At 39.7% G+C, this 21,159-nt stretch overlaps 2 protein-coding genes across 2 annotated transcripts in view; both read right to left on the reverse strand.

Moving 5' to 3' along the window:
• Window positions 1-20,425, reverse strand: part of FSIP2 (fibrous sheath interacting protein 2) — a 138,880-nt gene extending 118,455 nt beyond the window's left edge. The window contains exons 1-7 of the mRNA XM_061135004.1: window positions 20,327-20,425; window positions 19,854-19,979; window positions 12,065-12,226; window positions 11,297-11,386; window positions 10,189-10,328; window positions 5,704-5,845; window positions 2,113-2,223 (exon numbers count right to left, since the gene is read on the reverse strand). Of these exons, the coding sequence (XP_060990987.1) occupies window positions 2,113-2,223; window positions 5,704-5,845; window positions 10,189-10,328; window positions 11,297-11,386; window positions 12,065-12,226; window positions 19,854-19,979; window positions 20,327-20,425 (870 nt within the window). The remainder of the gene's footprint in view (window positions 1-2,112; window positions 2,224-5,703; window positions 5,846-10,188; window positions 10,329-11,296; window positions 11,387-12,064; window positions 12,227-19,853; window positions 19,980-20,326) is intronic.
• On the reverse strand, window positions 14,381-15,388 carry LOC133050900 (zinc finger CCHC domain-containing protein 17). Its single transcript, XM_061135194.1, has one exon. It carries the CDS (start codon window positions 15,284-15,286, stop codon window positions 14,561-14,563), a length of 726 nt encoding a protein of 241 aa, XP_060991177.1. The 5' UTR covers window positions 15,287-15,388; the 3' UTR covers window positions 14,381-14,560.
• Window positions 20,426-21,159: the final 734 nt, after the last annotated feature.

The raw sequence follows: 21,159 nt of genomic DNA on the forward strand, positions 1-21,159 counted from the left end.
CCTTCAAACAGCTCAGTTAGAAAAACACACAGCCCAATCAAAAATAAGCAGAAGGTCTAAACAGACATTTCTCCAAAGACCAGCAGATGGCCAAAAAGCATAAGAGTGTAGTTCTATTTTTAATTTTTTAAGGAATCTCCATACTATTCCCCATAGTAGTTGCACCATTACATTGCCACAACAGTGTAGAAGGGTTCCCTTTTCTTCTCCACACCTTCTCCAGCATTGATTGAATGTAGACTTTTTGATGATGACCATTCTGACCAGTATGAGGTGATATCACATTGTAGTTTTGATTTGCATTTCTCTGATACTTAGTGGGGAATAGTATGGAGATTCCTTAAAAACTAAAAGTAGAACTACTATATAAGACCTAGTAACCCCACTCCTGGCCAAGTATCCAGAGAAAACTATAGTCCAAAAGGATACACACTCTCCAGTGTTCATTGCAGCATTATTCACAACAGCCAAAACATGGAAGCAATTCAAATGTCCATTGATAAAGGAACGGATAAAGAAGATGTGGTACATATATACAACAGAAAATTACTCAGCCATAAAAAATGAAATAATGCCATTTGTAGCAACACAGATGACCTGGATAGAGATGATCATACTAAGTCAGACAGAAAAGACAAAATATTTTATGATATCACTCATATGTAGGATACAATTTAAAAAAAAAAACAAATGAACTTATTCACAAAACAGAAACAGACTTACAGATACGGAAAACAAACTTATGGTTACAAAAGAGGAAATGTGAGGGGGTGGAGGAATAAATCAGAAGCTTGTGATAACACACACAAAACACTACTATATACATGATAGATAACCAACAAGGACCTATTGTATAGCACAGTAAACTCTACTCAATATTCTGTGATGACCTACATGAGAAAGGAATCTAAAATGGAATGAATCCCTTTTCTCTACACCTGAACCTAACTCAACGCTGTAAATCAACTAGTGCTGTGCTTAGTCGCTCAGCCGGGTCCGACTCTGTGACCTCACAGACTGCAGCCCACCAGGCTCCTCTGTCCATGGGGATTCTCCAGGCAAGAATACTGGAGTGAGCTGCCACACTCTCCTCCAGGGGATCTTCCCAACCTAGGGATTGAACTCAGATCTCCGGCACTGCATTCCAATAAAAAAGTGGTGAAAAATTAAATAGAAAATAATAATTATAGTAAATTCAAGTAAGCTGAGATTGCCATATGAAAAACGAGTCACTAACAATACTAAAATGTACATGTAGTAAGTCTATAGGGCTTCCCTAGGGGTCGCAAAAGAGTCGGACATGACTTAGCAACTAAACAACAACAACAGAATGGTAGAATAAAAGATGAATATATTTCAATTTCAATATTTAAAAAAATTATATAGCAGTGTGTATCAGTATAACCAAACTATGTAAATCTTACACTAACACATAGGTTTGTCAACAAGAAATTGGCTAAAATAATTATTTCGATAATTTTAGATAACATTTATTGACATAGAGTTGTCAATGTTATTTTGTTAATAAAAAAGCAATATACAAAAGAATCTGTAAGGAATAATAACATGAATGTATGTATTCATTCAAATACATAAACATTCATAGAAGTATTACACAATGTGTAAGAATACAGTTCTGTGTGTATGTATACCAATAAATAAATATGGTGGTGATGGAATTACAAATGAATTTTATTTCTTTTTATACTGATTTATACTCTAAATAATAAAATATTATTATTTAAAGTTCAAAACAAATATTCTGAAAAGATTAACTGCTGGGGAAAAACAGAACTTGCTTCAAAATTCTAATTCTAATAAAAACAATCAGTTATATAAATTTTTTCTATAGGAATTACAAGTGTAGTTTATGGTGTGAGATAAAGTCAAAAGCAGCTTTATCAAATAATGGGGAAGTACTTTTTATATTACAGTCACAATATAATATGACCAAAATACAATAAAAATTTTTATAACTTTCACTTTGTATAATACAAATCATTTGGGGTAACTGTTCTATTGCCATCTCACAAAGTGAACTACATTCAAAAATCAAAACTATCAAAAGTACATCCTCAATCAGCCCCAACCAGAGGTTAAATCTCACCCTACCTTCTTGTCAGTCTCTTCTCTGCTTTTACGCCGTTGTTCCTCTATCCTAGCTTCTCTTTTAACATCTTCTCCAATCCTTGTCAGAAGTAACATCTCTTTTGTCTTCCATTCCTAAAGACCATCATGTTACCATATTCAGTATGCATACACAATTAACCTCTGTATTTTATCCACTACCAACAAACAAGTTATTCAGAACAAGTCAAGAGCTTAACAGAAATCAGACCAAGCATAAGTATTAGGTTGGTGAAAAAGTAATTGCAGTTCTGCGAATTTTAAATCATTACAAATAGGCTTATGCACATCTTTATTAAGCAAAATAGGCACTGTTACAATCAACACATTTTTGCCACTGAGAAATAAGTTTATTTACTCCTGTAGCATAAAAATCTGTGCTTCGTGCTTTGAGATTCATTGAACTCTTGGACAGTATTTTCTGCTTCCTGCTGGTTGTGAACAACAAGCAAAACGTCGAGATGCCTGAAGAGGTGGTAGTCAGTTGGTGAGAGGTCAGGTGAATATGGTAGATGAGGCAAAATTTCAAAGCCCAATTTGTTCAACTTTTGAAGCACTAGTTGTACGATGTGTAGTTGGGCATTGTCAAGGAGAAGTGGACACATTTTCATGACCAGTGCCAGCTGCAGGCATTGCAGTTTTCGGAGCATCTCATTGATTTGCTGAGCATACTTCTCAGATGTAATGGTTTGGATGGGGATTCAGAAAGCTATAGTGGGTTAAGCTGATAGCAGATGACCAAATAGTGACCATGACATTTTATTGGTGCGAGTTTGCTTTGGGAAGTATTTTGGAGCTTTGTCTTGGTCCGACAACTGAGCTAGTCATCTCATTACCAGTTGTCACATAAAATCGACTTTTTGCCACAGATCACAATTTAATTGAGAAATGGTTCATTGTTGTTGTGTAGAATAAGATGAGACTTCAAAGATTTTTTAATTTGCAGTTAGCTCATTAGGTATCCACTTAACAAGCTTTATTCACCTTTCCAATTTGCTTCAAAAGCCAAATGACCATAGAATAGTCAAAGTTCAGTTCTTCTGCAACTTCTCATGTAGTTGTCTTTAAGATCAGCTTCGATGGAAGATCAGCTTTGATGATCTTCTCAATTGGTTGCTGTCAACTTCCGATGGCCGGTCATTGTTGCTCGTCATCTTCAAGGCTCTTATCTCCTTTGCAAAACTTGAACAGCCACTGCGCTACAGGTTCATTTGCAGTTCCTGGGCCAAATGCATCGTTGATGTTGTGAGTTGTCTCCACTGCTTTATGACCATTTTGAAGCTGAGTAACAAAAGTGCTCAAATTTGCTTTTTGTCTAACATCATTTCTGTTTGCCGCTGTTGTTCAGTCGCCAAGTCATGTCTGACTCTTTGCAACCCCATAGACTGCAGCATGTTAGGTTTCCCTGTCCTTCACCATCTCTCCGAGTTTGCCCATGATCATGTATATTGCATTGCTGATGCCATAAACCATCTCATCCCCTGTCACCTTCTTCTGCCAACAATCTTTCTCAGCATCAGTGTTTTCCAATGAGTCAGCTGTTTGAATCAGGTGGCCAAAGTATTGAAGCTTCAGTGTCAGTCATTCTAATGAATACTCAGGGTTGATTTCCTTTAAGATTGATTGGTTTTATCTCCTTCCTGTCCAAGGGACTCTCAAGAGTCACCCCCAGCACCAGAGTTTGAAGGCATTAATTCCTCAGCAGTCTCCCTTCTTTATTGTCCAGCTCTCACAACTGTACCTGACTACTGGAAAGGCCATAGCCTTAACCATATGGACCTTTGTTGGCAAAGGGATGTTTTTGATTTTTAACACACTGTCTATGTTTGTCATAGCTTTCCTACCAAGAAGCAGTTCAGTCAATTTAGTCATTCAGTTGAGTCCGACTCTTTGCGACCAAATGGACTACAGTATGACAGGCTTCCCTGTTTATCACCAACTCCTGAAGCTTGCTCAAACTCATGTCTATACAGTTGATGATGCCATCCAACCATCTCATCCTCTGTTGTCCCCTTCCTCTCTTGCCTTCAATCTTGTCCAGCATCAGGGTCTTTTCCAATGAGTCAATACTTTGCATCAGGTGGCCAAAGTATCAGGAATTCAGCTTCAGCATCAGTCCTTCCAATGAATATCCAGCTGTCTATCATGCTTTCCTTTAGGATTGACTGATTTCCTTTAGGATTGACTGGTTTGAACTCCCTACAGTCCAAGGGACTCTCAAGAGTCTTCTCCAACACCACTGTTCAAAAGCATCAATTCTGTGCTCAGCTTTCTTTATAGTCCAACTCTCACATCCATACATGACTACTGGAAAAACCATAGCTTTGACTAAACAGACCTTTGTTGGCAAAGTAATGTCTCTGCTTTTTAATATGCTGTCTAGGCTGGTCCTAGTTTTTCTTCCAAGGAGCAAGCATCTTTTAATTTCATGGCTGCAGTCACCATCTTCAGTGATTTTGGAGCCCTCCCCCCAAAAAGTCTGTCACTATTTCCACTGTTTCCCCATCTATTTTCTATGAAGTGCTGGGACCAGATGCCATGATCTTAGTTTTCTGAATGTTGAGCTTTAAGCCAACTTTTTCACTCTGCTATTTCACTTTCATCAAGAGGCTCTTCAGTTCTTCGCTTTCTGCCATAAGGGTGGTGTCATCTGCATATCTGAGGTTATTGATATTTCTCCCAGCAATCTTGATTCCAGCTTGTGCTTCTCCCAGCCCAGCGTTTCTCATGATGTACTCTGCATATAAGTTAAATAAGCAGGGTGACAATATATACCCTTGACGTATGCCTTGCCCTATTTGGAACCACCAAATTCTCTGTGATCCAGCAAATGTTGACGATTTGATCTCTAGTTCTTCTGCCTTTCCTAAACCCAGTTTGAACATCTGGAAGTTCTCGGCTCACGTAATGCTGAAGCCTGGCTTGCGGGAATTTGAGCAGACCCTTACTAGCATGAGTGCAACTGTCTGGTGATTTGAACATTCTTTAGTACCGCGCTTCTTGGGAATTGGGATTAGGATTGACCTCTTCCAGTCATTTCCCTAGTCTAAAATAAATACACAAGTAATAAGTCATTAGCAAAAAACATAAAGGAAGAAATGTACATTAAAATGATATATAACATAACCACATTTACTTAAGAATGCATTCCAATATCAAACAGCAACATTCAGCAATGCAAAATTGCAACTGCTTTTTGCACTAACCTAATAAAATCATTCATTGGCTCTAGAATGGGCTTTCTTTACTTTACTGTACTCCTATTAGGAATGCATGGGTATTTAAATCTAAATTTAAAATGTTTTCCTCTCCACACTGAGGGCTATAATGGAGTAGAACAGCATCTAGTAACTTTCTCTATCATCACTTTAAGAGCAGATACTGGCTGATATACATAGTGTGTGGTGTCATCCTTACTTCCTGTAACAACTTCTGATTACAGCTGTGGAGAAAGATCAATGTGGGTAAAATGTTTAGACCTGACATTACCTGGAGAAGCATGATGGACAGCTCAATTTATTTACAAATGAACAACTGTACACAATTTTTCTCTATTTTAAATTTGCTGTCTCTCACCTCTTCAATTTTTCTACGAAGACTAAGTTTTCTTCTTGCATGTTCTCGCAGTCGTCTTTCTTCTCTATCCATTTGGAGTAGGCGTTGCTCTTCAGCTGTGTGCTCAAGATGTTCTAACTCCCTCCTTATCATATCCAGATATCTAAGTAAAAGCAAATGTAAGTCACGGTGAACTAGGAATTTTTTACAATGACATCATCTGCTTTGATATTCCAAAACTACCTCTTTGTTTGGTTTTTCTTGAGCTTATATATATAATATATATATATATATATTATATATATAAGGATCTGTTATTGTAGCCAAGAAAAGGATAAATGTGGGGCATATTATTAAAAACATTTTGTATAGTACATATTCACAATAGGTTTAGGAATATGTATTTGCAAAGAAGGTTGAAATAACTGAAACACTGACTTCAAATCTGGAAAAACAATTTGAATTTTCTAAGAAAAGATGTATGGTGATTCCCTTGTAATTTAAAAGGCCTTGAACACATCTTCCATGTATAGTCTCAGTCTCTGGTATGTCTCTGTGTTACAAAATTACCATGGAACATAGCAGTTAGGAAATGCAGCTTAACTCCACATCTTAATGAGGGAGGAGGGATAAAAATAAAATATATTTTCACTTCCTAAGCAATGGTCTTGACCATGGAAAGGTAATGACTGAACATGAATAGATGGCATCTAAAGAGCTTGCCCCTTCATGGATCACTGCCTTGTCATGATGGAGGGGCTTGCATAACTCAATGAAGCTATGAGCCATGCCATGTAGGGCCATTTAAAATGGACATATCACAGTGGAGAGTTCTGACAAAACGTGATCTACTGGAGGAGGCAATGGCAAACCACTCCAGTATACTAGCCATGAGAACCTCAAGAACTGTATAAAATGGCCAAAAAATATGACACCAAAACATGAGCTCCCCAGGTTGGAAGGTGACCAATATGCTCCTGGGGAAAAGTGGAGGACAACTACTAATAGCTCCAGAAAGAATGAAGCAGCTAGGCCAAAGCAAAAATGATGCTTGGTTGCGGATGTGTCTGGTGATGAAAGTAAACTCCAATGTTGTAAAGAAAAGTATTACATAGGAATCTGGAATGTTAGGTCCGTGAATCAAGGTAAATTGGATATGGTCAAGCAGGAGATAGCAAGAGTGAACACTGACATCTTAGGAATCAGTGAACTGAAATGGACAGGAATGGGTGAATTTAATTCAGATGACCATTATTTCTACTACTGAGGGAAAGAATACCATAGAAAAAAATGGAGGAGCCCTCATAATCAACAAAAAAGTCTGAAATGCAGTACTTGGATGCAGCCTTAAAAATGACAGAATGATCTTGGTTCGTTTTCAAGGCAAACCATTCAACATCACAGTAATCCAAGTCTATGCCCCAACCACTGATGCCAAATAAACTGAAGTTGATCAGTTCTATGAAGACCTAGAAGACCTCCTAGAATTAACACCCCTCCCCCAAAAGATATTATGTTCATTATAGGGGACTGGAATGCAAAAGTAGGAAGACCAAAGATTCTTGGAATAACAGGCAAGTTTGGCCTTGGAGTACAAAATGAAGCAGAGCAAAGGCTAACAGAATTCTGCCAAGAGAACACACTGGTCATAGCAAACACCCTTTTCTTTTAAACTACATAAGAGATGACCTTACACATGGACATTACCAATGGTCAATACTGAAATCAGATTGATTACATTCTTTGGAGCCGAAAATGAAAAAGCTGTATTCAATCAGCAAAAACAAGAACTGGAGCTGACTGTGGCTCAGATCAGCAGTTCCTCATAGCAAAATTCAGGATTAAATAAAGTGGGAGAAACAACTAGGCCAGTCGGGAACAACTTAAATTACATCCCCTATGAATATACAGTGGAGTTGATGAATAGATTCAAGGGATTAGATCTAGCAACCAGAGTTCCTGAAGAACTAGGGACAGAGGTCTGTAATACAGTACAGAAGGCAGCAAACAAAACCATGCCAAGGAAAAGAAATGCAAGAAGGCAAAGTGGTTGTCTGAGAAGTCTTTACACATAGCTGAGGAAAGAAGAGAAGCAAAAAGCAAGGGAGAAATGAAAAGGTACACCCCACTAAATGCAGAGTACCAGAGAATAGCAAGGAAAGACAAGAAGGCATTCTTTAAAGAACAATGCAAAGAAATAGAGGATAACAACAGAAAGGGTAAGACTAGAAGATCTCTTCAAGAAAACTGGAAATATCAAAGGAACATTTCATCCGAAAATGGGCACAAGAAAGGACAGAAACAGTAAAGACATAACAGAAGCAGAAGAGATCAGGAAGAGATGGAAAGAATACACAGAACTGTACAAAAAAAGATCTTAATGACCCAGATAACCACAATGGTGCAGTCTTTCACTCAGAGTCAGATAATCTGGAGTGTGAAGTCAAGGCAGCCTTAGAAAGCACTGTTGCCAATAAAGCTAGTGAAGGTGATGGAATTCTAGCAAAGCTTTTTAAAATCCTGAAAGATTACACTATTAAAGTGCTGCACTCTTTAGGTCAACAAATTTGGAAAACCCAGCAGTGGCCCCAGGACTAGAAAGGGTCAATCCGCCTCCCAATTGCCAAGAAAGGAAGTACTAAAGAATGTTCAAACCACCAGACAACTGCACACATCTCCCATGCCCACTAAGGTTATGCTCAAAATTCTCCAAGCTAGGCTTCAACATTACATGAACCGAGGAACTTCCAGATGTTCAAACTTGGTTTAGAAAAGGCAAGAGGAACCAGAGATCAAATTGCCAACATTTGCTGAATTATAGAGAAAGCAAGGGAATTCCAGAAAAAAAGAAAAAACATCTACCTCTGTTTCCTGACTACGCTAAAGCCTTTAACTGTAGATCATAACAAAACTGTTGAAAACTCTTAAAGAGATGGGAATACAAAGACCATTTTAACCTGTCTCCTGAGGAACCTGTATGCAGGTCAAGAAGCAACAGTTAGAACCCTGTAGCACAGCTGACTGGTTCAGGACTGAGAAAAGAGTATGACAGGCTGTTTATTGTCACCCTGTTTATTTTACTTATATGCAGAGCATATCATGAGAAACACCAGGCTGGATGAGTTACAAGCTGGAATCAAGGTTTCTGGGAGACTTCCCAGTGTACCAGGCCCGAGTACTTGTTTTTGGAAAAAAAATAAATTTTCTAGGAGAAATATCAACCTCTGATATGCAGATAATACCACTCTAATGGCAGAAAGCAAAGAGGAACTAAAGAGCCTCTTGATGAGGGTGAAGGAGAAGAGCAAAAAAGCCAACTTAAAACTCAATATTAATAAAACTAAGATTCTGGCATCTGGTCCCATTACTTCATGGCAAATAGAAGGTGAAAAGGTAGAACAGTGATAGAGTTCCTTTTCCTGGGCTCTAAAATCACTACTGATGGTGACTGCAACCATGAAATTAGAAGATGATTACTTCTTGGCAAGAAAGCTGTGAAAGACCTAGACAGTGTGTTAAAAAGCAAAAACATCCCTTTGCCAACAAAGGCCCATATAGTCAAGGCTACAGTCTTTCCAATAGTCACGTACAGATGTTAGAACTGGACAATATAGAAGGCAGAGTGCTGAAGAATTGAATCTTTCGAAATGTGATGCTGGAAAAGACTCTTGAGAGTCTCTTGGAAAGCAAGAAGATCAAACCAGTCAATCTTAAAGGAAGTAAGCCCTGAATATTCATTAGAATGAGTGATGCTGAAGCTCGATTATATTGGCCACCTGATTCAAACAGCTGACTCATTGGAAAAGACCCTGATGCTGGGAAAGATTGTTGGCAGAAGGAGAAGACGGCGACAGAGGATAACACTGTTGGATGGCATTACCAATGCAAAGGACATGAACTTGGGCAAACGCCAGGAGATGGTGAAGGACAGGGAAGCCTGGCATGCTGCAGTCCACGGGGTCATGAAGAGTCGGACATGACTTGGCAACTGAACGACCACAACAACAACAAAGAGCCTGCAGTTTTTTTAAGCAATCACACATGTTTTATCAGTATTAAAGCTATATCTAACCTCCTTTTTTGAATTTGCATTAATTTCCTCAAACAATGCTGCCAGTTCTTAAAGATGACTCAATAAAAAACTATTAAAAGCATAAGCTAAAGATACTTTCCCTCCATTTCCGACTATAGAATGGATTTTGGATTTGATTATTCAGTTAACAGCTCGGATTACCTCCTGGACTCCCAGAAACTGTATCTTCTCTAGCAGAAATTCATGATTATAGCCTTGGTACCAGAGTTCCCAATTCCTGGACCTTTTAGTCTCCCTTCCTCTCCATACTGAAATAGTGAAGTTAGATAGCATCCCGTACTTTAAAAAAAATCCTAGCTTCAATTATTTCTAGCATTTTGTAACTTATATATACAATATATAAGTTATATATATATACAATATATATACAATATACAATATATACATAAAATATGCATTAACTTCAATCTCACCTGTGCCTTATTAATCGTTCTTGGTCCTTACTAGAGGGGGCGCCTTCCTCTAACAACCAATTTTGGAACTGCGTGACATCAGAACGTCCAGGTATTTGATTGTCTTCCTGTAGTTTATTTACTTGTTTTGCAAGCATTTTCTATTAAAAAAAGTGTATGTGTAACACATCTATATATATGTATATATAGACGTGTGTATATATGTATATACAATTTTTTAACATTTCCCAGAAATAAAAATGCCTTTTGATCTGCTTTTTTTATATTTAATGTTTAGTGAAATTCCCATACTTTGTAAATAACTAATTCCATTTAACTGCATTTAAATCTATTTTGAATCCACTGTAGATAAGGACAATTGAATCAAAATCAAGATTTCTGTTTCTGAAAATTAAAAAAAAATTCAGCTTATTTTTCTATCCATTCTAAATAAATTAATTTAAAAGAAAAAGGAACAAGCAGAGGAGAAACTCCCAGCACAGAGGAGGAAATGAGGGGAAATAGAGAACACTTAAAAGTTAGGGGAATCATCTTCATTTCTATACAACTCTTGACCTTAGAACATAAATCTGTAAAACACACATATGTGCAGCTTTTTCATTTTTATCCAACTCGTGACTCTAAAGTCTGAATTCACTTACACACACATGGGCAGAGGCTCACATGTTTTAGTGGATGAACACAGCCACACATGTGTACAAACATACAGTGTACATGTTCTTGCATTTTTAGGATGTTATAACTATTCATACTTTTCCTCTCTTGTTACTTAACTTGTTTTGGTTTCCAGCCTAAGAATCTTGCTGCCACAACAGACTCTTCCAATTGGTCCCAAATCAGGTAGATGGGGCATATCCTAGCAACAATTTAATTAGTAAATTTTGCCAGCTACCACTGGCATATTAATAGGTGACCTGGTCCCTTTCCCTTTCTTGGCCCAAAATAGCAACCTCAAAATATTACCTTCTTCTGCTCTAAATTTTTACTTGGAGAAATTATTTAGGTGACCAAAATTAAAGGTAGAATATTATAAGAAAATACTCTGCCCACAAGCAAACCATTGTTCCAAACCCCACATACAGAAACCAAATTTAAATATTTAACTTACTTGTTCTCTTATATAGTTTCTTTCGAAGTCTAATTTTAAACTGGTAAGATATTGCCTGTACTTATTCAATTCCCTCAAGGTACACACAATCTAAAAAAAAACACAAGATAAAAACAAATGTATATAAATAAAAATATCTGAAAATCAAAGCAATTACTTTATAGAAGTAAAATAACACTCTGGTACCGAGTAAAAACCTGCTAACAATTTCGTAAGTAATATCTCTCTAGAATTTTTAATCAACAGGAAATTGCTATTCAAACAGCATTACTTTATTTACATGACTTATGCTATGGCAAGGAATTGAGTACATACAGTTATTAAAATAAAATAACAATGTAATAATAATGTTCAACCTCAATAAGAACAGAGTGTAGTAGGACTGTATCAGGCTGATTTTTCTAGGTTCTTATTTTGTCTTAATTTTTTAAAAAGTACATGGGACATAATCCTTGACAAGCATACAGTGCCATTAGAGACAAAGAAAACTATGATACAGTTGGGAAAATTCTTTTTATATCTTCAAATTATTTGGTAGTCATCTTTTGATATTTCAAGGAAAAAAAGTTAAAGGAAGAAGTAGTTTCACTTGGAAAATAATTACCGTCTGATTTTCTTTGACCCAAATACTGATTGATTTAATGGAATTTTCCATTAAGTATCTCTTCTGACCAAATTAAAGGTGATCCAGGTCCCCCAGTGAGGAACAGAAGCAAGCTTTTATCAAATCTTAGAGGTTTTCAATGATTAAAGTTATCTTCAACTCACTTTATTATTGCTGGTGATGTAACCACCTTTCTTTAATCTTCTCAAGATGTCCTTACGCTTATGGTAGGCTCTTAAATGTGGATCATGAAGACTTTTGTATTGGTTTTCCAAAAGTCGACAGTAAGGATCAGTCAGGTTAAAACCGTAAGAAGGTTGAAAAAGCTGCAAACAGAGATTTAAGCATATTGTAAATGTACAATTAATCAATTTCTCTTTTAAATATCAATGTATTAAAATGACCAGACTATATATAGAAAATAAAGCATGTAAGAATGTGAAGTGGGAGAAAATCAGAAAAAGAATTTGGAATGGGCAGTGTTAATTGCTTATCCCTACCTTTTTTTCTTCACTAACTGCAATTATTCTAAAACCATGCCCTCACTCAATTAATCCCCCCCATCTTTATCAGTCCCTAGCCCAAAGCTAGAAAAGGAAGGAGGAAATGAATAGAAAGCATAAAGTATAAACTTTATTTTAATGTATAAAGCCAAAACTAAGACTCTCTCTTTTCCTCTTCCCTCCTCCAGATCCAGGAACTGCATTCAAAGGATAAAGGGATAATATCAATATCATTATTGTACCTCATATTCTGACAATAAAGAAAAACAGAAAATCTTCCACAAAGTTTCACTGAAACAACTTTGACCAAAAAAAAACAGAAGTAAAACTCATATGTTAAAGATGATGAATAAAAGAATTATTGTATTTTGAACTCTTATCTAAGAAACCCAATAATTTCTGAGTGCTACAGTCAGGAAAAAGTTACCACTCTATATTATAAAGTTCAATATATTGAAGAAGCAATTATAAAGAATAATGTTAGGGATTGAGATTTCTCCATACATGTAAAGACCAAATACAACCTTATGAAATAGCCATTACCGTATCAAAGAAGGAAAATAACAAATAGTCATGTTAGTTTATCTGTTACTCTAGAGGAAACATGAATAATTTAAGCTCATATGTAAGTTAAAACATTACCAAGGTGAGGCACTTTAAAATCTGCCAGGGGGCATATGTCAGTACTTAGTTCATTTTTTCAAAATTTTTTCAATAGCAGGATGGTGATAATAAGTAATGGGAGAACCTCTGAAAGGGGAAAAGGAGAGGGTAGAAGTAAGTGCAGAAGTCATCTAAATGTTGTCTCTGTATCCTATATTTATACTATCCTTTAGATCGTCTTGGCCAGACAACAGAAATTTTTAGTCTAAAGTTAAAGTACTGCTTTCACTGTCTTAAGTGAAAGGCAACCGGAATGTGTGGGAGATGTGGCAAACCTGGGAGCACACCATGCCCTGTGCAGGCATGCTATTCAAATTCTGTGATCTGACACACCATGCATCTTTGCACACTGGTATCTGTCTGCAAGTACCAATTTGTGTTCAGTCTGTGTTCTGTCTGGCAGTAGCCACCTCAGTCAGATTCTGAACACTAAAGAGCCTGGCTTGGGTGGGACCCTAAAAAGAACTCCTTCATGGTAAGTTGAGGATGCTTATGTGAAAAAAGAGGGAGACTGGGGAGCTGACAGGATGCTAGGATGCCTTATCCATTTAAAAGTTCCCTTGATAAATATCTGACAATTTGCTTAATATCAGACTTTACTCTCTTCCAAGGTGTCTACGTTTTAAAGCAGAATTCCCTAATTACCAAAGATTCACTAAGAAAGGAAAAAAAAAAAAAGGAATTCCATAGGGCAATGTCATAAATTCAGTGAGACCAGAAGTGAAGTCCATATCTTTCTTTTTTTTTTTTTTTTTAAAACCAGACACACTTCCATTTAGTACCAGGAATTTAAGCAGAAACCTGAAATGGAACCAATTGACTCACACTGTAGTAAATACAAAGTAAAGCAATGATTTCGGCTTGAGCTGTCTGGTTCAGTGGTCTGGCGGAATGTCACAAACAAGCTAAGTCACTGCAAACAATGTTTTTCTGGCTGTGACCACTGGCTGTCACTTCTAACATAGCAGAATCATGTTGGGGGATGGAAAAAGTGAGCACCACTTCTTAGCGTGTTCTCCCTCATACTGCCAATCTCCCTCTGCCCGTGTGCTGGATGTAGCAGAGACCATCCACCAATCAGGCCAGGGTAGGTAGGCCAATAGGGAGGGGCCCATCACTCTGTTCAACTATAGCCAGACTCACCCCCACAGCAGTTCCTGTGGCTCTAGCCTGGACTCCTGTACAGGAATCTGGCTCTGGCAGTGGCAGCTGGAGAGGGTAATACGACCTCCTGCTGAATGAAGTTGGGTGAATGAATGGGTGAGCTGCAGGGGTCACTTGCAAAGGGACCAAGAGTGATCAGGAAACAACTCATTCAGGCAGATGCTTTTGATACCTAACTCCCAGACTTGCCTGTGGCACAAGGGGACGCCATCTCCCATGGGAGAGAAGAGGGTGGGAGGCCATATTCTCACACTGAGTCTTTCTAGGAGCCAGGGCTTCAAAGCACAGGCTCCGATTCCTTCTCTCAGCCACCCTCTCTACTCTCCACTCTCACTCCTTGTGCTTCTTCTTGTGCTTCTTCTTCTTTTTCTTCTTCTTTGCTGCCTTGCTGTCCTTTGATGTGTGCCTTGCCCTCTTGCCTGTATCACTCTCAGAGTCTGAGCTGTCAGAGTCAGATGACTTCCTGTCTCTATGTTTCTTTTTCTTCTTTTCCTTCTTTCTTTTTCTAGAAGAATTTCTTGTGGGGTCAGGCTTTTCAAACTCTGCTGACTTTGCCTCTTCTTTCTCCTCTTCCTCATCGGGTATCAGAGAGTACTTGGTCCCACCTGGTTGCATGAAACAATCCTTTGCAAAGTGGCCTTTACAGCCACACTTCTTGCAGGTGGTGTTCAGGACAGCCTCAAGGGTGATCTTCTGCCCAGTGTAATCCTGGAAGGACCGCCTCCGCCTCTCTTCTTGCTCAATGATAACGTTGTTGGGATCAAGGTCCTTCCCAGTCCCTTGGTTGACAACCTTCATGGAGAGGGATACTTTTATCCTATCATTTTTCATCTCTCGGCCAATAAGCTTCACCCACACTTTGTCTCCAACATCTACTATCTCAGAGGGCTTATCCACGCGACAGGATGACATGTGAGTTCGATGGACCAGACCTTGCTTCCGACAGCCTGGGATTTTGATAAAGGCTCCATAGTCTGTGACCATAGCAACCTCTCCTTGGAAAATAGTGTAGAGAGCAGGCAAGTTCTCCATGGTCTCGGGTCTTCCTGAATTCATCCTTAATGCTCTATGGTTCCTCCATTTCTCTTCTGCTAAAGCTAACTGAAGTATTACTCACTCGTTGTCAGCTTCTGGTCTTCCCCTCGCAGCATTGCACGAAACACCCTATATCTTTCTCTAAGGAAAACAATCAACAATCTGAGTCGTGAGTCATGAGTCAAGAAGTGGATTGTTTCTTTTAGATGTTGATATTTACCTGTCAACTTCTTTTAGATATTCAGTTCAGTTCAGTTCAGTTGCTCAGTCATGTCCGACTCTTTGAAACCCTGGGGACCACAGAACGCCAGGGTTTCTGTCCATCACCAACTACCGGAGCTTGCTCAAACTCATGTGCATTGAGCTGATGAAGCCATCCACCCATCTTATTTTCTGTCATCCCCTTCTCCTCCTCCCTTCAATCTTTGCCAGCATCAGGGTCTTTTCCAAGGAGTCAATTCTTTGTATCAGGTGGCTAAAGTACTCAAGTTTTGGCTTCAAAATCAGTTCTTCCAGTGAATACTCAGGACTCATTTCCTTTAGGATGGACTGGTTGGATCTCCTTGCAGTCCAAGGGACTCTCAAGAGTCTTCTGCAACACCACAATTCAAAAGCATCAATTCTTCAGTGCTCAGCTTTCTTTATAGTCCAACTCTCACATCCATACATGACTACTGGAAAAACCACAGCTTTGACTAGATGGGCCATTGTTGGTAAAGTAATGCCTCTGCTTTTTAATATGCTGTCTAGGTTGGTCATAGTTTTTCTTCCAAGGAACAAGTGTCTTTTAATTTCATGGCTATAGTCACTATCCATAGTGATTTTGGAGCCCCCCGAAATAAAGTCTGTCACTGTTTCCATTGTTTCTCCATCCATTTGCCATGAAGCGACAGGACTGGATGCCATGATCTTCATTTTTTGAAAGTTGAATTTTACACTACCTTTTTCACTCTTCTCTTTCATTTTCATCAAGAGGCTCTTTAGTTCCTTTCCAATTTCTGCCTTCGGGTGGTGTCATCTGTGAATCTGAGGTTATAGATATTTCTCCCAGCATTCTTGATTCCAGCTTGTGCTTCATTCAGCCCGGCATTTCGCATGATGTACTCTGCATAGAAATCAGCCCTGACATACTCCTTTCCCTATTTGGAACCAGTCTATTGTTCCATGTCCAATTCTAACTGTTGCTTCTTGACCTGCATACAGATTTTTCAGGATGCAGGTAACATGGTCTGGTATTCCCATCTCTAAGAATTTTGCACAGTTTTTTATGATCTACACAGTCAGAAGCTTTGGCATAATCAGTAAAGCAGAAGTAGATGCTTTTCTGGTATTCTCTTTTTCCTTCTATATCCAATGATGTTGGCAATTTGATTTCTGGTTCCTCTGCCTTTTCTAGACCCAGTTTGAACATCTGGAAGATCATGGTTCACATACTATTGGAGCCTGACTTCAAGAACTTTGAGCATTACGTTGCTAGCATGTGAGATGAGTACAATTGTGCACTGGATTGAACATTCTTTGGTACTGACCTTCTTTGGAACCTTTTCCAGTCCTGTGGACACTGCAGGGTTTCTCTTATCTCTCCTTGCTATTCTGTGGAACTCTGAATTCAGATGGGTATATCTTTCCTTTTCTCCTTGGCCTTTAGCTTCTCTTTTTCCTCAGCTATTTGAAAGGCCTCCACAGACAACCATTTTGCCTTTTTCATTTATTTTTCTTGGGGATGGTCTTTATCACTACCTCCTGTACAATGTCACGGACCTCCATCCATAGTTCTTTGGGCACACTATCAGATCTAATCCCTTGAATCTATTTGTCACTTCCACTGTATTTTAGATACTGAATTTTAGCTTTGATGATCTCAGTTCAGTTCAGTCACTCAGTCACGTCTGACTCTTTGCGACCCCATGGTCTTGGCATTGACTGCAGCATGCCAGGCTTCCCTGTCTATCACCAACTCCTGGAGCTTACTTAAACTCATGTCCATCGAGTCCGTGATGCCATCCAAACATACCATCCTCTGTCTTCCCCTTCTTCTCCTCCCTTCAATCTTTCCCAGCATCAGGGTCCTCTCCAGTGAATCAGTTCTTCACATCAGATGGCCAAAGTATCGGAGATTCAGTTTCAACTTCAGTCCTTCCAATGAATATTCAGGACTGATTTCCTTTAGCATGGACTGGTTAGATCTCCTTGCAATCCAAGGGACTCTCAAGAGTCTTCTCCAACACCACAGTTCAAAAGCATCAATTCTTTGGCACTCAGCTTTCTTTATAGTCCAATGCTCACATCCATACATGACTACTAGAAAAACCATAGCTTCGACTAGACAGACCTTTGTTGGCCAAATAATGTCTCTGCTTTTTAATATGTTGTCTAGGTTGGTCCTAGCTTTTCTTTCAAGGAGCTAATGTCTTTTAATGTCATGGCTGCAGTCACCATCTTCAGGGTTTTTTGAGCCCAAGAAAATAAAATCTCTCCCTGTTTTTATTGTTTCCTCATCTATTTGCCATGAAGTGATGGGACCAGATGCCACGATCTTCATTTTAGGAATGTTGAGTTTTAAGCCATCTTTTTCACTCTCTTCTTTCACTTTCATGAAGAGTCTCTTTAGTTCTTCTTCTTTTTCTGCCATAAGGGTGGTGTCATCTGCATATCTGAGATTATTGATTTTTCTTTTTCCTCCCAGTAATCTTGATTCCAGCTTGGGCTTCCTCCAGCCCAGCATGTCTCATGATATACTCTGCATATAAGCTAAATACGCAGGGTGACAATACACAGCCTTGATGTACTCCTTTCCCAATTTGGAACTGTCTGTTGTTCCATGTCCGGTTCTAACTGTTGCTTCTTGACCTACATACAGATTTTTCAGGAGGCAGGTTAGGTGGTCTGGTAGTCCCATCTATTTAAGAATTTTCCACAGTTTGTTGTGACCCACACAGGCAAAGGCATTGGCATAGTCAATAAAACAGAAGTAGGTATTTTTCTGGAACTCTCTTGCCTTTTTGATGATTCAGTGGATGTTGGCAATTTGATCTCTGGTTCTTCTGATGGTCTGTGTTTCTCAAAATCAACCCTGGGCTACCGATCGGTAAACAAAGAACATCTTTTATACAAACCCATTCCTTAGTGTCAGGGTAATCCTTCTGCTGTCAATTAAAACTGGGTTAAAAAAAAAAAAAGTGTAAATATAAGGCACTACTTCATTGAGGAGATTTTACTGAAAGAAAAAGAAGGCTATCACAAAGTCAGTCTTCAGGGAAATTTTGCCTAATTATGGTTAATGAAGAATTTGAGGGAAATGAATATAATAAAGAATAGAGAGTGTCTTTATTTATTTATTTATTTTTTTGAGAATGTCTTTAAAACCTAGTTGACAACCGAATTAATATTGGACAGAGAAAATGTTAATACAGCAAATAATATATTTGAGGAAGCATTTGGAAGACAGGGCTAAGTTTATATAATAAGAGAAGTGATATAGGTTGAGCATTCTTTCATAAACCTGGTTTGTGTGGCTATGATGCAATCAAACTGTGTGTGGTATCATGTTTTCAGGTAATTTGCTCTATGCTAATAGATTTTTTTTTAAAAAAAGAGATATTACATATTTTCCAAAAGCAAAGTTTCACTTTTAATAAGTTATGTTTATTAGGCAAGGATTAAATACGGAGGGTCCTACTCATTTCTGATGACATCACAGATACTATGTTGGGCTTCCCAGTTGGCATTAGTGGTAAAGAACCTGTCTGCCAATGCAGAAAACGTAAGAGAGGTGAGTTCGATTGCTGGGTCAGGAAAATCCGCTAGAGGAGGTTATGGCAACCCACTCCAGTTTTCTTGCCTGGAGAATCCCATGGCCAGAGGGACCTGGTGGGGTACAATCCATGTAGTCGCAAAGAGTCGGAGGGGTACAATCCATGTAGTCGCAATGAGTCGGACATGACTGAAACAACTTAGTATGCACGCATGGCGGTTAACTGAAAATTCTTTCTGGTAGAATTTTTTTGCCATATTGATGAAAGCAGATGGTTAAAAAGAATGCATTGCACTTCCTGCCCTGTTAATTACTGAATCAAGGAGTGGGAAGGTTTGAGGGAGGCTATTACACTGAGGAATAAAAACATGGAAGGGTTTGAGGGGCATATACACTATAACCTAGTAAGATTTAAATTATAAAATTATAGTATTGGGTCGACTTATACAAACCAAGGGCAATGCAAACTCTAAGGAAATAAATACAAATTAGGGGCTGTAACAGTTGAAAAGAAATCTTGAAAGATGGCCCAAGTTCATAGCTGGGGAGGAGAGCAAAGGATAGGATTGAACCAAGGTCTCCTGCACTGCAGGCGGATTCCATCGGATACCATCCGAGCCACCTGAGGGTTATATCTCTGTGTGGGGAAGACCCATTGGAGAAGAAAATGGCAACCCACTCCACTATTCTTGCCTGGAGAATTCCATGTACAGAGGAGCTACATGCATGGGCTAGAGTCCATGAGATCACAAAGAGTTAGGCGCAACTGAGCAACTAACACTTAATTTTCAGAAAAGAACGAAGTCAATGTAAGAAAATTAAACATCACCTTACCTTCTCACTTAATTTCGTGGTATAGTATAAACTACTGCTTCCTGGGATCACAGGCAGCTTGACCCCAAGAGGCAGATCCAGTAGCTGAGCTGCTCCGACCCCCGAAAATTGAGTTTTGTGCTCACCCTGTCGGATACAATTGGAGAGTTTTATCGTTCCTTTAGGTATGTTAGTTTAGGCCAACTTAACTGCTACTCCAATTCTGAGGAAGGAAGAAAGGGAAAGGTCCCGCCCTGCCAGGCAGCCTGGAAGACCTTGGCTTCCAGTTAGCAGCTCTCTCGGCAGCGCCGCGCCAGCACCCGCCCAGCCCCGCCTCCTGCGGCTGCGCTGCTTGAGGGCCTCGGAAGCTGGGCCGTTACGGGCCTCACGGAGGGCAAGTGACCATTCGCGGCCCTCACCGGCCCGGCCCTCCCTCCCAGGCTGGAGGCCCGGCAGAGGGGGACACAGAGCTGACCAGCCTGGGGGCCACTCACGTCTCCACACTGCTGGCTTTCCGTGGTCAGGCCGCTGGTGGCCGTCTTGGTGGCTGCGACGTTGGCGGCCTTGGAGCAGGCGCTGAGGTACAACTCCATAGCCGGCTTGGGCCCCTCTGCGCCCCCGCTATCCTCCCCTCACACCCCGTCCCTGACGTTGTCCCTCCGTCCCCACCGGACCGAATGACCAGTATCCTGCGTCCCAGAGGCCCACGCTCGCAGCGTTCCAGGCTCCGAACGTGCGGGTGCTCAACTACGCAGAACAGAGCGCCCTCCCGAGGGCGAGCCCCTCGCGTGCGCGCGCTGGCTTGGGAGCCTCAGAGCCAGGAAATTAGGGCGCGGGGCCTGGTACCTACGTGCCGAGGGCGCCATATTTCTCTAGGAAACCTACAGCCCTCAACCACACCAAACCAAAGTCAAAACTTACAGAATTTCCCTGGCGCATTAGCTGGCTAATTTCTCCTCTTCTGCAAGAAGGTTTGGTTCTATGCAGAAAACAAGAGTGATTGTGCAGCCCATTCTAGAGCCAGAGGCTTGGCAAATACACATGGCTCCCTTGTAAACTGTGACCACATCCCACCCCCATGTTTCCATAATAACCTCTTCCCAATCCACTCCAGATCCCACATAACTTACTGTCCTTCCTCCTCTTGTAGTCTCCCTCTTTCATTTCTAGCTCTCTTTTTACTTTCTTCCTGTCCCTATTGTCTGCCTCTCTTGTGTTCTCCTGTGGGCCTCTTTTTCGTCCTCTCAACCTTTCAGTGAAAATTTATCAAGTGCCTGGCTCCTTTAGGCCAGTCATCTGAGCTGGGAATTTAAGGATACAATGATGA

Source organism: Dama dama, chromosome 33 (genome assembly GCF_033118175.1).
Source record: "Dama dama isolate Ldn47 chromosome 33, ASM3311817v1, whole genome shotgun sequence".
Taxonomy (NCBI): domain Eukaryota; kingdom Metazoa; phylum Chordata; class Mammalia; order Artiodactyla; family Cervidae; genus Dama; species Dama dama.

What these genes read in the sequence shown, in the direction of transcription:
- LOC133050900 (XM_061135194.1), bottom strand. Translation starts at nt 15,286, where the DNA reads ATGAATTCAGGAAGACCCGAGACCATGGAGAACTTGCCTGCTCTCTAC.